Source organism: Oncorhynchus clarkii, chromosome 27 (genome assembly GCF_045791955.1).
Source record: "Oncorhynchus clarkii lewisi isolate Uvic-CL-2024 chromosome 27, UVic_Ocla_1.0, whole genome shotgun sequence".
Classification (NCBI taxonomy): Eukaryota; Metazoa; Chordata; class Actinopteri; order Salmoniformes; family Salmonidae; genus Oncorhynchus; species Oncorhynchus clarkii.
This window is the reverse complement of record NC_092173.1, coordinates 29,760,759-29,783,244: the sequence shown is the minus strand read 5'-3', so window position 1 is coordinate 29,783,244 and position 22,486 is coordinate 29,760,759. Positions and strand designations below refer to the sequence as shown.

The 22,486-nt window shown below is 44.9% G+C and overlaps 1 protein-coding gene across 1 annotated transcript in view; it reads left to right on the top strand.

The window, feature by feature from the left end:
- Positions 1-22,486, top strand: part of LOC139385642 (calsyntenin-2-like) — a 483,955-nt gene that overhangs the window by 276,110 nt on the left and 185,359 nt on the right. Inside the window, exons 4-5 of the mRNA XM_071130874.1 lie at positions 425-633; positions 9,254-9,403. Of these exons, the coding sequence (XP_070986975.1) occupies positions 425-633; positions 9,254-9,403 (359 nt within the window). The remainder of the gene's footprint in view (positions 1-424; positions 634-9,253; positions 9,404-22,486) is intronic.

Sequence of the window (22,486 nt, the reverse complement as noted above, 5' to 3'; positions counted from 1 at the left end):
TTCAGACCAGGGTATCTGTAGTGAGACCTCTAGCACTGAGATGCAGTGCCTAGACTGCTGAACCACTCGGGAGCCCAAGTAAATCTCAAGTAAATCTCATCAAAAGAATTCAGGCACAATCCCTAACCTTAACCATAGCAACATATAAAAGAAGCCTCAACCAACCGGCTCTTACTGCTTTTTGCAGTATTTCCCAACCCAGTCCTTGGGTCCCCCAGCCTTCCATATGTTCTATTCCACCACCAGCACACCCAATTGAACTAACCAATGGTCTTGATGATAAACTAAATCAGATGTGCTGAGAGTAGAGTTACTGCGGTGAAGGGAACCCCAATACCTTGCTGGGAAACCCTATATGGTATCCCTTGAATTACTAGTTTCCACTCTAACCCCTGTCCTCTCTGTCTCCCCCTGCTGTCCACAGGGCAGTGGTACACATCCAGGTGAATGATGTGAATGAGTTCTCTCCAGTGTTCCGGGAGGCCCAGTACCACGCGGCGGTGACAGAGGAGAAGATCTATGACAACATCCTGCAGGTGGAGGCTACAGACCAGGACTGTTCTCCTCAGTACAGCCAGATCTGTAACTACCAGATCACCACCTCCAACACACCCTTCGCCATTGACCGCAATGGTTAGTAAACGCTTTGGACCACATCATGACCACACACACACACAAACACACATACAAGCCTGTGCACGCACGCACACACACACACACACACACACACACACACACACACACACACACACACACACACACACACACACACACACACAGAGAGACACACACACACATACAAGTAAACACTTTGACACCTCCCTGATATACAGGATGCTTTCTGTGGGACAATGTCGCCCACTGTCACTCTCCACAAATCCGATCACAAGCACACACAGATTTACTGCCTACTGTCATGTCCTCTCCTTCTTGCTCTTAGTCAAAATGGAGGGAAGGTGGCTTTCACAGACTCCAGTTGCACTGCTTTCCATGTCTGGGTTGTGATTGGCCCTTGGCATGCTCGTTTAGAGTCAAAATGCAGAGTGAGTGGTGCATGGGGCCTGGCCAGAGTGTCCTGTATATCTGAGAGCATCACTATGTCATTACCCACAGAGAGAGAACCTGAGTGGCTTATTACAACAGCTCAGAGAGAGAGAGAGAGTGAGGGGAGGTAGTATTAGGGCCGAACAAGAGACTGATAGAAAAGAGAAAAACAAAACAGAGAGAAATAATGGACTGAAGGATATCAAAGAGAAATGTAGAAAGATAACCTGCTGAGAGAGGAGGAGGATAGAGGGAGAAGACGAGGACAGAGAAGAGGAGGATAGAGGGAGAACACAAGGACAGAGAGGAGGAAGATAGAGGGAGAAGACTAGGATAGAGAGGAGGAGGATAGAGGGAGAAGACGAGGACAGAGAAGAGTAGGATATAGGGAGAAGACGAGGACAGAGAAGAGGAGGATAGAGGGAGAAGACGAGGAATGAGAAGAGGAGGATAGAGGGAGAAGACAAGGACAGAGAGGAGGAAGATAGAGGGAGAAGACTAGGATAGAGAGGAGGAGGATAGAGGGAGAAGATGAGGACAGAGAAGAGGAGGAGGGAGAAGACAAGGACAGAGAGGAGGAAGATAGTGGGAGAAGACTAGGACAGAGAGGAGGAGGATAGATGGAGAAGACAAGGACAGAGAGGAGGAGGATATAGGGAGAAGACAAGGACAGAGAGGAGGAAGATAGAGGGAGAAGACAAGGACAGAGAGGAGGAAGATAGAGGGAGAAGACGAGGACAGAGAAGAGGAGGATAGAGGGAGAAGACGAGGACAGAGAAGAGGAGGATAGAGAGAGAAGACTAGGATAGAGAGGAGGATAGAGGGAGAAGACTAGGATAGAGAGGAGGAGGATAGAGGGAGAAGACGAGGACAGAGAGGAGGAGGATAGAGAGAGAAGACAAGGACAGCGAGGAGGAAGATAGAGGTAGAAGACTAGGATAGAGAGGAGGAGGATAGAGGGAGAAGACAAGGACAGAAAGGAGAAAGATAGAGGGAGAAGACTAGGATACAGAGGAGGAGGATAGAGGGAGAAGACGAGGACAGAGAGGAGGATGGTAGAGAGTAAAGATGAGGACAGAGAGGAGGAGGATAGAGTGAGAAGACTAGGATAGAGAGGAAGAGGATAGAGTGAGAAGACGAGGACAGAGAGGAGGATGGTAGAGAGTGAAGACAAGGACAGAGAGGAGGAGGATAAAGAGAGAAGACAAGGACAGAGAGGAGGATGGTAGAGAGTGAAGACGAGAACAGAGAGGAGGAGGAGGATATAGAGAGAAGAAGAGGACAGAGATGAGGAGGGTAGAGAGAGAAGACGAGGACAGAGAGGAGGATGGTAGAGAGTGAAGACGAGGACAGAGAGGAGGATGGTAGAGAGAGAAGTTGAGGACAGAAAGGAGGAGGATAGAGGCAGAAGATGAGGACAGAGAGGAGGATGGTAGAGAGAGAAGACGAGGACAGAGAGGAGCAGGATAGAGGGAGAAGATGAGGACAGAGAGCAGGACAGTGGGAGAAGAGAAGGATAGAGAGAGAAGACCAGGACGGAAATGAGGAGGATAGAGGGAGAAGACGAGGACAGAGAGGAGGATGATAGAGGGAGAAGACGAGGACAGAGGAGGAGGATAGAGGGGGAAGACGAGGACAGAGAGGAGGAGGATAGAGGGAGAAGACGAGGACAGTGAGGAGGATGATAGAGAGAAAAGACGAGGACAGACTTGAGGAGGATAAAGAGTGAAGACAAGGACAGAGAGGAGGAGGATAAAGAGATAAGACGAGGACAGAGAGAGAAGACGAGGACAGAGGAGGATGGAAGATATTGAAGACGAGAACAGAGAGGAGGAGGATAGAGGGAGAAGACGAGGACAGAGAGGAGGAGGATAGAAAGAGAAGATGAGGACAGAGAAGAGGAGGATAGAGAGAGAAGACGAGGACAGCGAGGAGGAGGATAGAGTGAGAAGACGAGGACAGACAGGAGGAGGATAGAGAGAAGACGAGGACAGATGGGAGGATGGTAGAGAGTGAAGACGAGGACAGAGAGGATGGTAGAGAGTGAAGATGAGGACAGAGAGGAGAAGGATAGAGAGAGAAGACGAGAACAGAGAGGAGGAGGATAGAGGGAGAAGACGAGGACAGAGAGGAGGATGGTAGAGAGAGAAGACGAGGACAGAGAGGAGTAGGATAGAGTGAGAAGACTTGGATAGAGAGGAGGAGGATATAGTGAGAAGATGAGGACAGAGCGGAGGATGGTAGAGAGTGAAGACAAGGACAGAGAGAAGGATGGTAGAGAGTGAAGATGAGAACAGAGAGGAGGAGGATATAGAGAGACGACGAGGATATAGACAGAAGACGAGGACAGAGGAGGATGGAAGATATTGAAGATGAGGACAGAGGAGAGGAGGATAGAGGGAGAAGACGAGGACAGAGGAGGAGGATAGAGGGAGAAGACGAGGACAGAGAGGAGGATGGTAGAGATAGAAGATGAGGACAGAGAGGAGTAGGATAGAAAGAGAAGATGAGGACAGAGAGAAGGAAGATAGAGAGAGAAGGTGAGGACAGCGAGAAGGAGGATAGAGGGAGAAGACGAGGACAGAGAGGAGGAGGATAGAGAGAAGACGAGGACAGATAGGAGGATGGTAGAGAGTGAAGACGAGGACAGAGAGGATGGTAGAGTGAAGATGAGGACAGAGAGGAGGAGAATAGAGAGAGAAGATGAGAACAGATAGGAGGATGGTAGAGAGAGAAGATGAGGACAGAGAGGAGGAGGATAGAGAGAGAAGACGAGGACAGAGAGGAGGATGGTTGAGACTGAAGATGAGGACAGAGAGAAGGAGGATAGAGAGAGAAGACGAAGACAGAGAGGATGGTAGAGAGAGAAGACGAGGACAGAAAGGAGGAGGATATAGAGAGAAGACGAGGACAGAGAGGAGGATGGTTGAGACTGAAGATGAGGACAGACAGGGGGATACTGGGAGAAGGCAAGGACAGAGAGAGAAGACGAGGACAGAGAGGAGTAGGATAGAGAGAGCAGACCAGGACGGAAAGGGGAGGATAGAGGGAGAAGACGAGGACAGAGAGGAGGAGGATAGAGGGAGAAGACGAGGACAGAGAGGAGGAGGATAGAGAGTGAAGACGAGGACAGAGAGGAGGATGGTAGAGAGAGAAGACGAGGACAGAGAGGGGGAGGATAGAGAGAGAAGACGAGGACAGAGGAGGAGGATAGAGGGAGAAGACAAGGACAGAGTGGAGGATGGTAGAGAGAGAAGACGGGGACAGAGGAGGATGGTCGAGAGTGAAGACGAGGACAGAGAGGATGGTAGAGAGTGAAGACGAGGACATAGAGGAGGAGGATAGAGAGAGAAGACGAGGACAGATAGGAGGATGGTAGAGAGAGAAGATGAGGACAGAGAGGAGGAGGATAGAGAGAGAAGACGAAGACAGAGAGGATGGTAGAGAGAGAAGACGAGGACAGAAATGAGGAGGATATAGAGAGAGAAGACGTGGACAGAGAGGAGGAGGATATAGAAAGAGAAGACGAGGACAGAGAGGAGGAGGATAGAGAGAGAAGACGAGGACAGAAAGGAGGATAGAGAGAGAAGACGAGGACAGAGAGGAGGATGGTAGAGAAGATGAGGACAGAGAGGAGGATGGTAGAGAGAGAAGACGAGGATAGAAAGGAGGAAAGAGAGAGAAGACTAGGACAGAGAGGAGGACGATAGAGAGGAGGAGGAGGATAGAGAGGAGGAGGATATAGAAAGAGAAGACGAGGACAGAGAGGAGGAGGATAGAGAGAGAAGACGAGGACAGAGAGGAGGATGGTAGAGAGAGAAGACGAGGACAGAGAGGAGGATGGTAGAGAGAGACGACGAGGACAGAGAGGAAGATGGTAGAGCGAGAAGACAGAAGGACAGAAACAGAAAGGACAGAAAGGAGGACGATAGAGAGGAGGAGGAGGATAGAGAGACTGTTCTCTGTCATTGGAAAAAGCTGGGGTGTAGAAATGTCCTTTATTAGCTTTGCACAGTTGTCAGCCGACAGAGAGCATTTTGGCTACTGACACGTACCTGTAAGTAATGTTATAATTGAAGACGGGGGAATAGGCGTGTGTGTGTGTGTGTGTGTGTGTGTGTGTGTGTGTGTGTGTGTGTGTGTGTGTGTGTGTCTGACAGATGAGGCGACACACAGTGAAATGGGATGAGAATACAGAACACAACAACAGGTAGAGAACTACTTTCCCAATTAACAACTGTTAACAAGTTGACATAGCTGAAAACAAGCATCAGAGGACAATATCTCTCTCTCTGTATATCTCTCTGTATATCTCTCTGTATATCTGTCTCTCTCTCTCTCTCTCTCTCTCTCTGTATATCTCTCTGTATATCTCTCTGTCTCTCTCTCTGTATAGCTCTGTATATCTCTCTGTCTCTCTCTCTGTATATCTCTCTGTCTCTCTCTCTGTATTTCTCTCTGTATGTCTCTCTGTATATCTCTCTGTCTCTGTCTGTCTGTCTGTCTGTCTGTCTGTCTGTCTGTCTGTCTCTCTCTCTTCTCTCTCTCTCTCTCTCTCTCTCTCTCTCTCTCTCTCTCTCTCTCTCTCTCTCTCTCTCTGTTTATCTCTCTGTATATCTCTCTGTATATCTCTCTCTCTCTCTCTCTCTCTCTGAGCTGTTGTAATTATCCACTCAGGTTCTCTCTCTGTGGGTAATGACATAGTGATCCTCTCAGACATACAGGACACTCTGGCCAGGCCCCATGCACCACTCACTCTGCATTTAGACTCTAAACGAGCATGCCAAGGGTCTGTCACAACCCTGACACTGAGAGGACTATGGAAAGCAGAGCGACTGGAGTCTGTGAAAGCCACCTTCCCTCCATTTTGGATTAAGAGCAAGAAGGAGAGATGGTCACTAGCAATATTCCCTCTAAACTGCACAAGGGCGCACAGATCCCCGGGACTGCCCTCGCAGGGGAGCACGATATTGAACTTCCCTCAACTTCCTAGTTTTCCCCTTTAGTTAACACTTCCCTCTACTGTGCGAATTGGGATCGAATCAACGCAATATCAGCCACTTTCAATACAACATCCTGAAACAAAACGCAAGTGTTCTGTAACCTCATCCCATTTCACTGTGTGTCGCTTCACCTGTCAGACACACACACACACAATAATGCAGAGTGCTTTCCACCTGACAGAGATGCCTATTCCCTTCAATTATAACATCAATTTACATGTTGCCATAGCTGAAAACAAACATTAGAAGACAATTCATGTCATTCTACATTCATCACACACTTAACGGCCTGTTCTGTTCCGTCCCTGTTTGATTCAGCCCTGTTCTCTTCGGCCTGAAGTCTACCGTATCAAATATTAAGCAGCACATTAGGACTGCAACAGCTCCCTCCATACTTTCTGCCTCCACTAAACTGAGTCTGAGGGTTGTGAACACATTCTATTTACCAGGCTAAACGCTTAGACATTGTGCTGTCTAGACTTGTCTACCCTGACAATACAAAGCAAGTCTGTAAATACACATACAGTGCCTTGCGAAAGTATTCGGCCCCCTTGAACTTTGCGACCTTTTGCCACATTTCAGGCTTCAAACATAAAGATATAAAACTGTATTTTTTTGTGAAGAATCAACAACAAGTGGGACACAATCATGAAGTGGAACGACATTTATTGGATATTTTAAACTTTTTTAACAAATCAAAAACTGAAAAATTGGGCGTGCAAAATTATTCAGCCCCCTTAAGTTAATACTTTGTAGCGCCACCTTTTGCTGCGATTACAGCTGTAAGTCGCTTGGGGTATGTCTCTATCAGTTTTGCACATCGAGAGACTGACATTTTTTCCCATTCCTCCTTGCAAAACAGCTCGAGCTCAGTGAGGTTGGATGGAGAGCATTTGTGAACAGCAGTTTTCAGTTCTTTCCACAGATTCTCGATTGGATTCAGGTCTGGACTTTGACTTGACCATTCTAACACCTGGATATGTTTATTTTTGAACCATTCCATTGTAGATTTTGCTTTATGTTTTGGATCATTGTCTTGTTGGAAGACAAATCTCCGTCCCAGTCTCAGGTCTTTTGCAGACTCCATCAGGTTTTCTTCCAGAATGGTCCTGTATTTGGCTCCATCCATCTTCCCATCAATTTTAACCATCTTCCCTGTCCCTGCTGAAGAAAAGCAGGCCCAAACCATGATGCTGCCACCACCATGTTTGACAGTGGGGAAGGTGTGTTCAGGGTGATGAGCTGTGTTGCTTTTACGCCAAACATAACGTTTTGCATTGTTGCCAAAAAGTTCAATTTTGGTTTCATCTGACCAGAGCACCTTCTTCCACATGTTTGGTGTGTCTCCCAGGTGGCTTGTGGCAAACTTTAAACAACACTTTTTATGGATATCTTTAAGAAATGGCTTTCTTCTTGCTACTCTTCCATAAAGGCCAGATTTGTGCAATATTGTTGTCCTATGGACAGAGTCTCCCACCAGGTCTTGGTAGATTTGCAGTGGTCTGATACTCCTTCCGTTTCAATATTATCGCTTGCACAGTGCTCCTTGGGATGTTTAAAGCTTGAGAAATATTTTTGTATCCAAATCCGGCTTTAAACTTCTTCACAACAGTATCTCGGACCTGCCTGGTGTGTTCCTTGTTCTTCATGATGCTCTCTGCGCTTTTAACGGACCTCTGAGACTATCACAGTGCAGGTGCATTTATACGGAGACTTGATTACACACAGGTGGATTGTATTTATCATCATTAGTCATTTAGGTCAACATTGGATCATTCAGAGATCCTCACTGAACTTCTGGAGAGAGTTTGCTGCACTGAAAGTAAAGGGGCTGAATAATTTTGCACGCCCAATTTTTCAGTTTTGATTTGTTAAAAAAGTTTGAAATATCCAATAAATGTTGTTCCACTTCATGATTGTGTCCCACTTGTTGTTGATTCTTCACAAAAAAATGCAGTTTTATATCTTTATGTTTGAAGCCTGAAATGTGGCAAAAGGTCGCAAAGTTCAAGGGGGCCGAATACTTTCGCAAGGCACTGTACACACATGCAGTATTATCCCCCTCCCCCCCACACACACACATCTGCGCACGCACTCACAAGTACACACTCACATAGACATGCTGTGTCCTGGTGACAGCAATGGTTGTGACATTTCAGTTCATGTGATGGACAGTAGCCTATTGATTGTGACCTTCCAATTCTTCTGACCTCTACTGTCCTCCATAGGTAATACCAGGAACACAGAGAAGCTGACCTCTGACCTCTTCCCTGTCCTCCGTAGGTAATACCAGGAACACAGAGAAGCTGACCTCTGACCTCTTCCCTGTCCTCCGTAGGTAATACCAGGAACACAGAGAAGCGGACCTCTGACCTCTTCCCTGTCCTCCATAGGTAACACCAGGAACACAGAGAAGCTGACATCTGACCTCTTCCCTGTCCTACGTAGGTAACATCAGGAACACAGAGAAGCTGACCTCTGACATCTTCACTGTCCTCCATAGGTAACATCAAGAACACAGAGAAGCTGCCCTCTGACCTCTTCCCTGTCCTCTGTAGGTAACATCAGGAACACAGAGAAGCTGACCTCTGACCTCTTCCCTGTCCTCCGTAGGTAACATCAGGAACACAGAGAAGCTGACCTCTGACCTCTTCCCTGTCCTCCGTAGGTGACATCAGCAACACAGAGAAGCTGACCTCTGACCTCTCCTGTCCTCCTTAGGTAACATCAGGAACACAGAGAAGCTGACCTCTGACCTCTCCTGTCCTCCTTAGGTAACATCAGGAACACAGAGAAGCTGACCTCTGACCTCTTCCCTGTCCTCTGTAGGTAACATCAGGAACATAGAGAAGCTGACCTCTGACCTCTTATCTGTCCTCCATAGGTAACATCAGGAACACAGAGAAGCTGACCTCTGACCTCTCCTGTCCTCCTTAGGTAACATCAGGAACACAGAGAAGCTGACCCCTGACCTCTCCTGACCTCCTTAGGTAACATCAGGAACACAGAGAAGCTGACCTCTGACCTCTTCCCTGTCCTTCGTAGGTAACGTCAGGAACACAGAGAAGCTGACCTCTGACCTCTCCTGTCCTCTGTAGGTAACATCAGGAACACAGAGAAGTTGACCTCTGACCTCTCCTGTCCTCCGTAGGTAACATCAGGAACACAGAGAAGCTGACCTCTGACCTCTTCCCTGTCCTCCGTAGGTAACATCAGGAACACAGAGAAGCTGAGCTTTGATAAGCAGCAACAGTATGAGGTCCTGGTCACAGCCTTCGACTGTGGACAGAAGAGATCCACAGAGAGCGTGGCGGTACACATCGACGTTAAACCTGTCTGCAAACCTGGCTGGCAAGGTGATTAGTATTAGGAGGGCTGAGCCGTGGGTGGTGTACCTAGGGGTCTGTCTCACTGTCTTTCTGTGTCTCGCCTAATGCCTTTGATTCAGTTCGCTTCAAATCTGTCAGCGATCAGTGTCTCTGTCTTTTGAAGTATATTTATGTGGGTGGGTGTGCATGTGTGTAACTCTCTTTCTCTCTCTCTCTCTCTCTGTCTGTCTCTCTTTCTCTCTCTCTCTCTACCTCTCTCTCTCTCTGTCTGTCTCTCTCTCTTTCTCTCTCTCTACCTCTCTCTCTCTTTCTCTCTCTCTGTGTGTCTCTCTCTCTCTGTGTCTTTCTCACTCCTTTGGGAAAGGAGACGGCAATATCACAAGACAGGAATATCACAACAGCAATATCACAAGACAGGAATATCACAAGACAGCAATATCACAAGACAGGAATATCACAAGACAGGAATATCACAAGACAGGAATATCACAAGACAGGAATATAACAAGACAGGAATATCACAAAACAGGAATATCACAACAGGAATATCACAAGACAGGAATATCACAAGACAGGAATATCACAAGACAGGAATATCACAAGACAGGAATATAACAAGACAGGAATATCACAAAATAGGAATATCACAACAGGAATATCACAAGACAGGAATATCACAAGACAGGAATATCACAAGACAGGAATATCACAAGACAGGAATATCACAAGACAGGAATATAACAAGACAGGAATATAACAACAGGAATATCACAAAACAGGAATATCACAACAGGAATATCACAAGACAGGAATATAACAAGACAGGAATATCACAAGACAGGAATATAACAAGACAGGAATATGACAACAGGAATATCACAAAACAGGAATATCACAACAGGAATATCACAAGACAGGAATATAACAAGACAGGATTATCACAAGACAGCAATATCACAAGACAGTAATATCACAAGACAGGAATATCACAACAGCAATGTCACAAGACAGGATATCACAAGACAGGAATATCACAAGACAGCAATATCACAAGACAGCAATATCACAAGACAGCAATATCACAAGATAGGAATATCACAAGACAGGAATATCACAAGACAGGAATATAACAAGACAGGAATATAACAAGACGAGAATATCTCAACAGCAATATCACAAAACAGGAATATCACAAGACAGGAATATAACAAGACAGGATATCACAAGACAGGAATATCACAAGTCAGGCTACAGAAATACAGCAACAAGTATTCACAGCATTCATTGGGACTCCACTCGCAAGTATAAACAGGAATCCAAACATCTAAGAACACACACACACACACACACACACACACACACACACACACACACACACACACACACACACACACACACACACACACACACACACAGAGGGAGAGCACACACACACAGAGAGCACACAGAGCACAGAGGGAGGCCAGGGATTATGTTGTGCAGGGTGACATTAGCCGCTCTCCCACGGCTCACAGTTAATCCTCTCTTTGAAAACTATTTGCATTTTGTATTTCACAAATTAGGATTTTAAACGTTTCAGTATAGGAAGAAGCTTCGCCCCCTCACTCTCCTCTGTGAGTGGACACTGATCCCTCTAGGCAGTGTCAAGAGGGAGATGGTGGTGTAAGAGACAAGGGGGGTGGAAAATGTCATGGTCAGGAATTATCATACATGTCGTATCACCAGTCTCCTGCAAAAAAGGTGCTATCTAGAACCAAAAAGGGTTCTTTGGCTGTCCCCGAAAGATAACCCTTTGAAGAACCCTTTTTGGTTCCAGGTAGAACTCTTTTGGGTTCCATGTAGAGGGGTTTACCTGATAATAAAAAGGGTTAAACCTGGAACTAAAAATGGTTCTCATATGGGGACAGCCGAAACAGCCACACACACACCTTTTGGAACCATTTTTTCTAAGAGTGTACTACAACAACTATGTTATGTTACTGTAGTCCCCGTGTCAATTTGTAAGGGTTATACATCTCTCCAAGGTCCTTGTTCAATCTGTGAGAGAGCCCTGGCATAACAGTAACAGAACAATAACATGCCCTGTCTCTCTGTCTGTCTGTCTGTCCGTCTGTCTGTCCGTCCGTCCGTCCGTCCGTCCAAAAACACATCTGAACTTTCACATCATTACCATGCCCCGGTCTGTCTGTCTGTCTGTCTGTCTGTCTGTCTGTCTGTCTGTCTGTCTGTCTGTCTGTCTGTCTGTCTGTCTGTCTGTCTGTCTGCCTGCCTGCCTGTCTGTCTGTCTGTCTGTCTGTCTGTCTGTCTGTCTGTCTGTCCGTCCGTCCGTCCGTCCGTCCAAAAACACATCTGCATATTCAGCCATAACCCTTGGTTTATCCTCATCCTTTGTTCTAGTGGCTGTTTGTTCCAAGCTTGGCTGCACACTTCCCCATCAGCCATGGTGATTCTGCCCTCTTCACCCCAGAATTAAACCTGACCATACGGGTGCTGCATGATAAATCAAGGCGATGGGTGTTCATATTTGTGCCCCCTCTGCAAAGGATGTATTCAGCAATGATAATAACATGGAAGAGAAAATAAGGATATTTGTGTTGGTTGATTGCTTTTCATTGTAGGATTTGAAATGTTTGCTTTGGGTGTATTTCAGTGTAACCTTTGACTGTAAGGAACTGGGTGGAAATAATGTAGAAATCAAAGTTAAGTCTAGACCAAGCATCTTAGCTCAGAAGGAAGTCTGAGAGGTATTTTCTCTTCCTGAGAATGGGAAAACTATTGTCTGGCAAGCTGTTTCAGAAACCTCTTAAAGCCAATCAGATTGGCAGGCTGGCCTTGGGCACTGGACCTGATAAGAGGAGGAAGATAATGAATAAAAAAAAGGGGAAGAAATAAATGACTTGGCTCTTCCTCTTCTTATCCCGTCCTCCTCCTTCCTTCCTCTCTTCTGAAACTGCGGTGTGAAGTATCTGGCTCTTTTCCTCTCTTTTGCTTTCTCTGCCTTTTCCCTCCTCTCTCTCACTGTCTCTGTCTCTCTCTTTCTCACACTCTTTCCCTCCTCTCTCTCACTGTCTCTGTCTCTCTTTCTCACACTCTTTCCCTCCTCTCTCTCACTGTCTCTGTCTCGCTCTTTCTCACACTCTTTCCCTCCTCTCTCTCACTGTCTCTGTCTCTCTCTTTCTCACACTATTTCCCTCCTCTCTCTCACTGTCTCTGTCTCTCTTTCTCACACTCTTTCCCTCCTCTCTCTCACTGTCTATGTCTCTCTCTTTCTCACACTCTTTCCCTCGTTCACTCTCTCTCTCTCTTTTAGGGCAAAGAAAAGCAAAAATGACTTGGCTGCTATGTGTTCATTCACCTCAGTCGATCTACAAACATCTAGCCTATTAGCTATACAATGGTAATGTTACAGTATAATAACAGATAAATGCATCACACTGACATGTAGCATCTTTCAACGAATTGAAAACCTACAACATTCTTAGAACTGTATGTTTGCATTGTAATATTGACCTGTAGGGAAATATGTCATGTGCATGTTGAAAAAAATATGTTTTTTATTTGGTAATATTAGTACAGATTTTCTCTATATATTTATATTCCAAACTGTCCTTCTCACATGTATTATTATTATTTATTGTGTTTTTGTTGTATTGTGTGTATTGTTTTGTATTGCTAGATATTACTGAACTGTTGGAGCTAGCTAGATAACACAAGCATTTCGCTGCAGCTGCGATAACATCTGCAAATCTGTGTACACGACCAATAAACTTGGATTTGATTTCCCGTCAGCTAGCCACTGACATATCTATAAGCGACTACTTACCATCCGTGCACACATTCTCAGAGAGTCGGTCTTTGTTTGTTTGGGGGAAGTCTGTATCCATGGCAGGAATCGTGGGACGGTTTTAAAATGACCTTGTGTCCGGAATCTCACAAACACACTGTCATCAGCATCTCAAGTTGTTTACTTAAGCCCACTGCGAGCTGGGGTACTTCGTTTCACATCTCAGGCCCTGAGAAAGGGGTGAATGTGCTGCTACAAAGGCAAATCCCGGGGACGCAGGTGAACATAACAAACAAGCCACTGTTCATGATTCCATTCGTTCAGAGAGGCAGACGCGATTAGAACTCAGTCAGATCAAGAATGTAAGCGTTCGGGGCTTTGCTCAATGCTGGGAGCAATACTTAGATGTTGACCCGTAACTGATATTCTATATTGTGTACAAAATGCTGTACATATATACAGTACCAGTCAAAGATTTGGAAACACCTACTCATTCAAGGGTTTTATTTATTTTTACAATTATCTACATTGTAGAATAGTAGTGAAGACATCAAAACAAGGAAATAACAAACAAGGAATAATGTGGTAAACAAAAAAGTGTTAAACAAATCAAAATATATTTAAGCCCAAAGAGTTGAAGTAACAGACACATCTCAAAATCAACTGTTCAGAGGAAACTGCATGAATGTGCCTTCATGGTCAAATTGCTGCAAAGAAACCACTACTAAAGGACACCAATAAGAAGAAGAGACTTGCTTGAGCCAAGAAACATGAGCAATGGACATTAGACTTGTGGAAATCTGTCCTTTGGTCTGATGAGTTCAAATGCAAGATTTTTTGTTCCAACCGCTGTGTCTTTGTGAGACACAGAGTAGGTGAACGGATGATCTCCGCATGTGTGGTTCCCAACGTGAAACATGGAGGAGGAGGCGTGATGTTGCGGTGGTGCTTTGCTGGTGATGTCTGTGATTTATTTAGAATTCAAGGCACACTTAACCAGCATGGCTGCCACAGCATTCTGCAGATATTAGCCATCCCATCTGGTTTGCACTTAGTTGGACAATCATTTGTTTTTCAACAGGACAATGACGCGAAACACACCTCCAGGCTGTGTAAGGGCTATTTGACTGAGGAGAGTGATGGAGTGCTGCATCAGATGACCCGACCTTACCCTAAGTAAGATGGTTTGGGATGAGTTGGAGTGAAGCAGCCAGCAAGTTCTCAGCATATGTGGGAACTCCTTCAAGACTGTTTGAAAAGCATTCCAGGTGAAGCTGGTCGAGAGAATGCCAAGAGTGTGAAAAGCTGTCATCAAGGCAAAGGGTGGCTACTTTGAAGAATCTAAAATATATTTTGATTTGTTTAACACTTTTTTGGTTACTACATGATTCCATATGTTATTTCATAGTTTTGATGTCTTCACTATTATTCTATAATACTAATAAAGAAAAACCCTTGAATGAGTAGGTGTGTCCAAACTTTTCACTGGTACTGTATATTAAAAAAAATGAGAGGTGTCGGTGTCCTCATATGTAGTTACGGCCACACTCTCGGTCTCTCTCTCTCTGATCAAGAGGTCTGATAAGGCTCTGTAGTTCTCACAGACACAACACACTCTCTGGCCTCTTATCAACTCTCCTCTCAATTCAACTCTCTCTATCCTCTAGTGAAGACACACTGAAGGAAGACAAGGGCTGTCTGTTAGATTTTTTAAATGTTTTAATTTTTATCTCACCTTTATTTAACCAGGTAGGCTAGTTGAGAACACATTTATTTAACCAGGTAGGCTAGTTGAGAACAAGTTCTCATTTACAACCTGACCAAGATAAAGCAAAGTAGTGCGACACAAACAACAACACAGAAATACACATGGAATAAGCAAACATACAGTCAGTTACACAATAGAAAAGTCTATATACAGTGTGTGCAAATGAGGTAAGATAAGGGAGGTAAGGCATTAAATAGGCCATAGTTGAGAAATAATTACAATTTAGCAATTAAACACTGGAGTGATAGATGTGCAGAAGATGAATGTGATGCTGATGCTTAAAGTTGGAGAGGGAAATATAAGTCTCCAGCTTCAGAGATTTTTGCAATTCGTTCCAGTCATTGGCAGCAGAGAACTGGAAGGAAAGGCGGCCAAAGGAGGAATTGGCTTTGGGGGTGACCAGTGAAATATATCTGGAGCGTGTGCTGAGGGTGGGTGCTGCTATGGTGACCAGTGAGCTGAGATAAGGTGGGGCTTTACCTAGCAAAAATGTATAAAGCGAGGGCCAGCCAACGAGAGCATACAGGTCGCAGTAGTGGGTAGTATATGGGGCTTTGGTGACAAAATGGATGGCACTGTGATAGACTGCATCCAATTTGCTGAGTAGAGTGTTTGAGGCTATTTTGTAAATGACATCGCCGAAGTCAAGGATCGGTAGGATAGTCAGTTTTATGAGGGTATTTTTGGCAGCAAGAGTGAAGGATGCTTTCTTGCGAATAGGAAGCCGATTCTAGAATTAGTTTTGAATTGGAGATGCTTAATGTCAGTCTGGAAGGAGAGTTTACAATCTAAACAGACACCTAGGTATTTGTAGTTGTCCACATATTCTAAGTCAGAACTGTCCAGAGTAGTGATACTGGACTGGCGGGCAGGTGCGGACAGCGATCGGTTGAAGAGCATGCATTTAGTTTTACTTGCATTCAAGAGCAGTTGGAGGCCACGGAAGGAGAGTTGTATGGCATTGAAGCTCGTCTGGAGGTTAGTTAACACAGTGTCCAAAGAAGGGTCAGAAGCAAGTTGCTAAGGGGGGTGCAGGGCGGTTGCCCGGGGGAGGGGTAGCCAGGTGGAAAGCATGGCCAGCTGTAGAAAAATGCTTATTGAAATTCTCAATTATCAGGGATTTATCGGTGGTGACAATGTTTCCTAGCCTCACTGCAGTGGACAGCAGTGAGGTGATCTTATTCTCCATGGAATTTACAATGTCCCAGAACATTTTGGAGTTTGTGCCACAGGATGCAAATTTCTGTTTGAAAAAGCTAGCCTTTGCTTTCTTAACTGCATGTGTTTATTAGTTCCAAACTTCCCTGAAAGTTGCATATCGTGGGGGCTATTCGATACTAATGCAGAACGCCACAGGATGTTTTTGTGCTGGTCAAGGGCAGTCAGGTCTGGAGTGAACCAAGGGATATATCTGTCCCTGGTTCTAACTTTTTTGATTGGGGCATGTTTATTTAAGATGGTGAGGAAAGCACTTTTAAAGAATAACCAGGCATCCTCTACTGATGGAATAAGGTCAATATCCTTCCAGGATACTCGGGCCAGGTAGATTAGAAAAGCCTACTCGCTGAAGTGATTTAGGGAGTTTTTAACAGTGATGAGGGGTGGTCGTTTGATCGCAGACCAATTACGGACGCAGGCAATGAGGCAGTGATCGCTGAGATCTGGTTGAAGACAGCAGAGGTGTATTTGGAGGGCAGGTTGGTTGGGATGATATCTATGAGGGTGCCCGTGTTTACAGATTTGGGGTTGTACCTGGTAGGTTCATTGATAATTTACAGTGCCTTGCGAAAGTATTCGGCCCCCTTGAACTTTGCGACCTTTTGCCACATTTCAGGCTTCAAACATAAAGATATAAAACTGTATTTTTTTGTGAAGAATCAACAACAAGTGGGACACAATCATGAAGTGGAACGACATTTATTGGATATTTCAAACTTTTTTAACAAATCAAAAACTGAAAAATTGGGCGTGCAAAATTATTCAGCCCCCTTAAGTTAATACTTTGTAGCGCCACCTTTTGCTGCGATTACAGCTGTAAGTCGCTTGGGGAATGTCTCTATCAGTTTTGCACATCGAGAGACTGAAATTTTTTCCCATTCCTCCTTGCAAAACAGCTCGAGCTCAGTGAGGTTGGATGGAGAGCATTTGTGAACAGCAGTTTTCAGTTCTTTCCACAGATTCTCGATTGGATTCAGGTCTGGACTTTGACTTGGCCATTCTAACTCCTGGATATGTTTATTTTTGAACCATTCCATTGTAGATTTTGCTTTATTTTTTGGATCATTGTCTTTTTGGAAGACAAATCTCCGTCCCAGTCTCAGGTCTTTTGCAGACTCCATCAGGTTTTCTTCCAGAATGGTCCTGTATTTGGCTCCATCCATCTTCCCATCAATTTTAACCATCTTCCCTGTCCCTGCTGAAGAAAAGCAGGCCCAAACCATGATGCTGCCACCACCATGTTTGACAGTGTGGATGGTGTGTTCTGGGTGATGAGCTGTGTTGCTTTTACGCCAAACATAACGTTTTGCATTGTTGCCAAAAAGTTAAATTTTGGTTTCATCTGACCAGAGCACCTTCTTCCACATGTTTGGTGTGTCTCCCAGGTGGCTTGTGGCAAACTTTAAACGACACTTTTTATGGATATCTTTAAGAAATGTCTTTCTTCTTGCCACTCTTCCATAAAGGCCAGATTTGTGCAATATACGACTGATTGTTGTCCTATGGACAGAGTCTCCCACCTCAGCTGTAGATCTCTGCAGTTCATCCAGAGTGATCATGGGCCTCTTGGCTGCATCTCTGATCAGTCTTCTCCTTGTATGAGCTGAAAGTTTAGAGGGACGGCCAGGTCTTGGTAGATTTGCAGTGGTCTGATACTCCTTCCATTTCAATATTATCGCTTGCACAGTGCTCCTTGGGATGTTTAAAGCTTGGGAAATCTTTTGTATCCAAATCCGGCTTTAAACGTCTTCACAACAGTATCTCGGACCTGCCTGGTGTGTTCCTTGTTCTTCATGATGCTCTCTGCGCTTTTAACGGACCTCTGAGACTATCACAGTGCAGGTGCATTTATACGGAGACTTGATTACACACAGGTGGATTGTATTTATCATCATTAGTCATTTAGGTCAACATTGGATCATTCAGAGATCCTCACTGAACTTCTGGAGAGAGTTTGCTGCACTGAAAGTAAAGGGGCTGAATAATTTTGCACTCCCAATTTTTCAGTTTTTGATTTGTTAAAAAAGTTTGAAATATCCAATAAATGTCGTTCCACTTCATGATTGTGTCCCACTTGTTGTTGATTCTTCACAAAAAAGTACAGTTTTATATCTTTATGTTTGAAGCCTGAAATGTGGCAAACGGTCGCAAAGTTCAAGGGGGCCGAATACTTTCGCAAGGCACTGTATATAAGATTGAGCTCATCTAGTTTAGATTGTAGGACAGCTGGGGTGTTAAGCATGTCCCAGTTTAGGTTACCTATCAGCACGAGCTCTGAAGATAGATGGGGGGAAATCAGTTCACATATGGTGTCCAGGGCACAGCTGGGGGCAGAGGCTGGTCTATAACAGGTGGCAACGGTGAAAGACTTGTTTCTGGAAAGGTGCATTTTTAAAAGTAGAAGCTCAAATTGTTTGGGCACAGACCTGGATAGTATGACAGGACTCTGCAGGCTATCTATGCAGTAGATTGCAACTCTGCCCCCTTTGGCAGTTCTATCTTGTCGGAAAATTTTATAGTTAGGGATGGAAATGTCAGTGTTTTCGGTGGCCTTCCTAATCCAGAATTCAGACACGACTAGGATATCCGGGTTTTCAGAGTGTGCTAAAGCAGTGAATAAAACAAACTTAGAGAGGAGGCTTCTAATGTTAAATTGCACGAAACCAAGGCTTTTACAGTTATAGAAGTCAACAAATGAGTGCGCCTGGGGAATGGCAGTGGAACTAGGCACTGCAGGGCCTGGATTAACCTCTACATCACCAGAGGAACAGAGGAGTAGTAGGATAAGGGTACGGCTAAAGGCTATAAGACCTAGTCGTCTAGTGCGTTCGGAACAGAGTGAAAGGAGCAGGTTTCTGGGCACGGAATAATATATTCAAGGCATAATGTACAGACAAGGGTATGGTAGGATGTGAATATAGTGGACGTAAACCTAGGCATTGAGTGATGATGAGAGAGGTATTGTCTCTAGAGACATCATTTAGACCAGGTGAGGTCACTGCATTATTGGGAGGTGGAACTAAAGCGTTAGCTAAGGCGTATTGAGCAGGGCTAGAGGCTCTACAGTGAAATAAGACAATAATCACTAACCAAAACAACAATGGACAAGGTATATTGACATTAGGGAGAGGCATGCGTAGCCGAGTGATCATGGAGTCTAGTGAGTAGCTAGGCGGGCTGGAGATTAGCCCTCTAGCCTGTCTTAGAGATGGACTGATTGAGAAATGATGGATGAGAGAGGGGAACAGTGGTATAGGTTCACCTCTTTCTGTCAAGGTGAAGAAGGGCTTTTGAAAAACAGGTAGGTGATGTGAAGATGTGTAGATAAGATCCACAGGGGCACACATACACACCAGCAATCACATGCACCCACTTTCACACACACATACACACCAGCAATCACATGCACACACTCTCACACACACATACACACCAGCAATCACATGCACACACTTTCACACACACATACACACCAGCAACACATGCACACACTTTCACACACACATACACACCAGCAATCACATGCACACACTCTCACACACACATACACACTAGCAATCACATGCACACACTCTCACACACACATACACACCAGCAATCACATGCACACACTCTCACACACACATACACACCAGCAATCACATGCACACACTCTCACACACACATACACACCAGCAATCACATGCACACACTCTCATACACACATACACACCAGCAATCACATGCACACACTCTCACACACACACACATACACACCAGCAATCACATGCACACACTCTCACACACACATACACACCAGCAATCACATGCACACACTCACACATACACACCAGCAATCACATGCTCACACTCACACACACATACACACCAGCAATCACATGCACACACTCACACATACACACCAGCAATCACATGCACACACTCACACACACACACATACACACCAGCAATCACATCGACACACTCACACACACACACCAGCAATCACATGCACACACTCACACACACACATACACACCAGCAATCACATGCACACACTCACACACACACACATACTCACCAGCAATCACATCGACACACTCACACATACACACCAGCAATCACATGCACACACTCTCACACACACATACACACCAGCAATCACATGCACACACTCTCACACACACATACACACCAGCAATCACATGCACACACACACACACACCAGCAATCACATGCACACACTCACACACACATATACACACCAGCAATCACATGCACACACTCACACATACACACCAGCAATCACATGCACACACTCACACACACACACACATACACACCAGCAATCACATGCACACACTCACACACACACACATACACACCAGCAATCACATCGACACACTCACACACACACACCAGCAATCACATGCACACACTCTCACACACACATACACACCAGCAATCACATGCACACACTTTCACACACACATACACACCAGCAACACATGCACACACTTTCACACACACATACACACCAGCAATCACATGCACACACTCTCACACACACATACACACTAGCAATCACATGCACACACTCTCACACACACATACACACCAGCAATCACATGCACACACTCTCACACACACATACACACCAGCAATCACATGCACACACTCTCACACACACATACACACCAGCAATCACATGCACACACTCTCATACACACATACACACCAGCAATCACATGCACACACTCTCACACACACATACACACCAGCAATCACATGCACACACTCTCACACACACATACACACCAGCAATCACATGCACACACTCACACATACACACCAGCAATCACATGCTCACACTCACACACACATACACACCAGCAATCACATGCACACACTCACACATACACACCAGCAATCACATGCACACACTCACACACACACACATACACACCAGCAATCACATCGACACACTCACACACACACACCAGCAATCACATGCACACACTCACACACACACATACACACCAGCAATCACATGCACACACTCACACACACACACATACTCACCAGCAATCACATCGACACACTCACACATACACACCAGCAATCACATGCACACACTCTCACACACACATACACACCAGCAATCACATGCACACACTCTCACACACACATACACACCAGCAATCACATGCACACACACACACACACCAGCAATCACATGCACACACTCACACACACACATACACACCAGCAATCACATGCACACACTCACACATACACACCAGCAATCACATGCACACACTCACACACACACACACACACATACACACCAGCAATCACATGCACACACTCACACACACACACATACACACCAGCAATCACATCGACACACTCACACACACACACCAGCAATCACATGCACACACTCACACACACACATACACACCAGCAATCACATGCACACACTCACTCACACACACACACATACACACCAGCAATCACATCGACACACTCACACATACACACCAGCAATCACATGCTCACACTCACACACACATACACACCAGCAATCACATGCACACACACACACACACACACATACACACTTTCTCTTTGACACACACACACATACACACTTTCTCTTTGACACACACACACACACACACACCTCTGAGAGTCATTACATTCCCAAAATTTCACCCCCGGTGTAGATTGGAGTTTGTTCCGAGTTGAGATTGGAGTTTCTGGTGAAGTGGTGCTCCAAGGTTAGACTGATAGTGGATAATTACCAATGTTGGGGACTAGTGAACTACATTTAGTTCAACAAGTCATTTAACTATCTTTTAAAGCATCTTGATGGTAGTTGAACTAAAATCAAATCAAAGTAGTGTTTTTAGTTTTGAATGACTTGTCTGCCTTGTGGAGGTGTCGATAACTATTGGAATTACTTTTTTTAGCAAAAATAAAATACTAGTGAAGTAGGGAAAAACGTCCTTTTCTGTTTCAGTATCAGACCTGACTAATTCACACTTGAAACATAGTTTTTGTGTTTAATAGATTTGTGTTTAATAGATTTACATTTAATAAATGACACATTCTGTTAGCATACTGTATGACCCCAACGTGACCTGTGCTTGTAATTTGCTGACAAGGTTCTGTACAGCTTTTTACTTTTAAGACAATGAGATCTAAGCATACCAGAGCCTGGATAATACCTTTATAATGTTAAAATCTTATGACTCAAGTATCAACAAATAAAGTACAGGATGTAAAGAATTGATTCTGTGAATCAGGTGTTCATGTTTTAATGAAGAGAAGCTCATTGTCTCTGAAGGTTTCACTC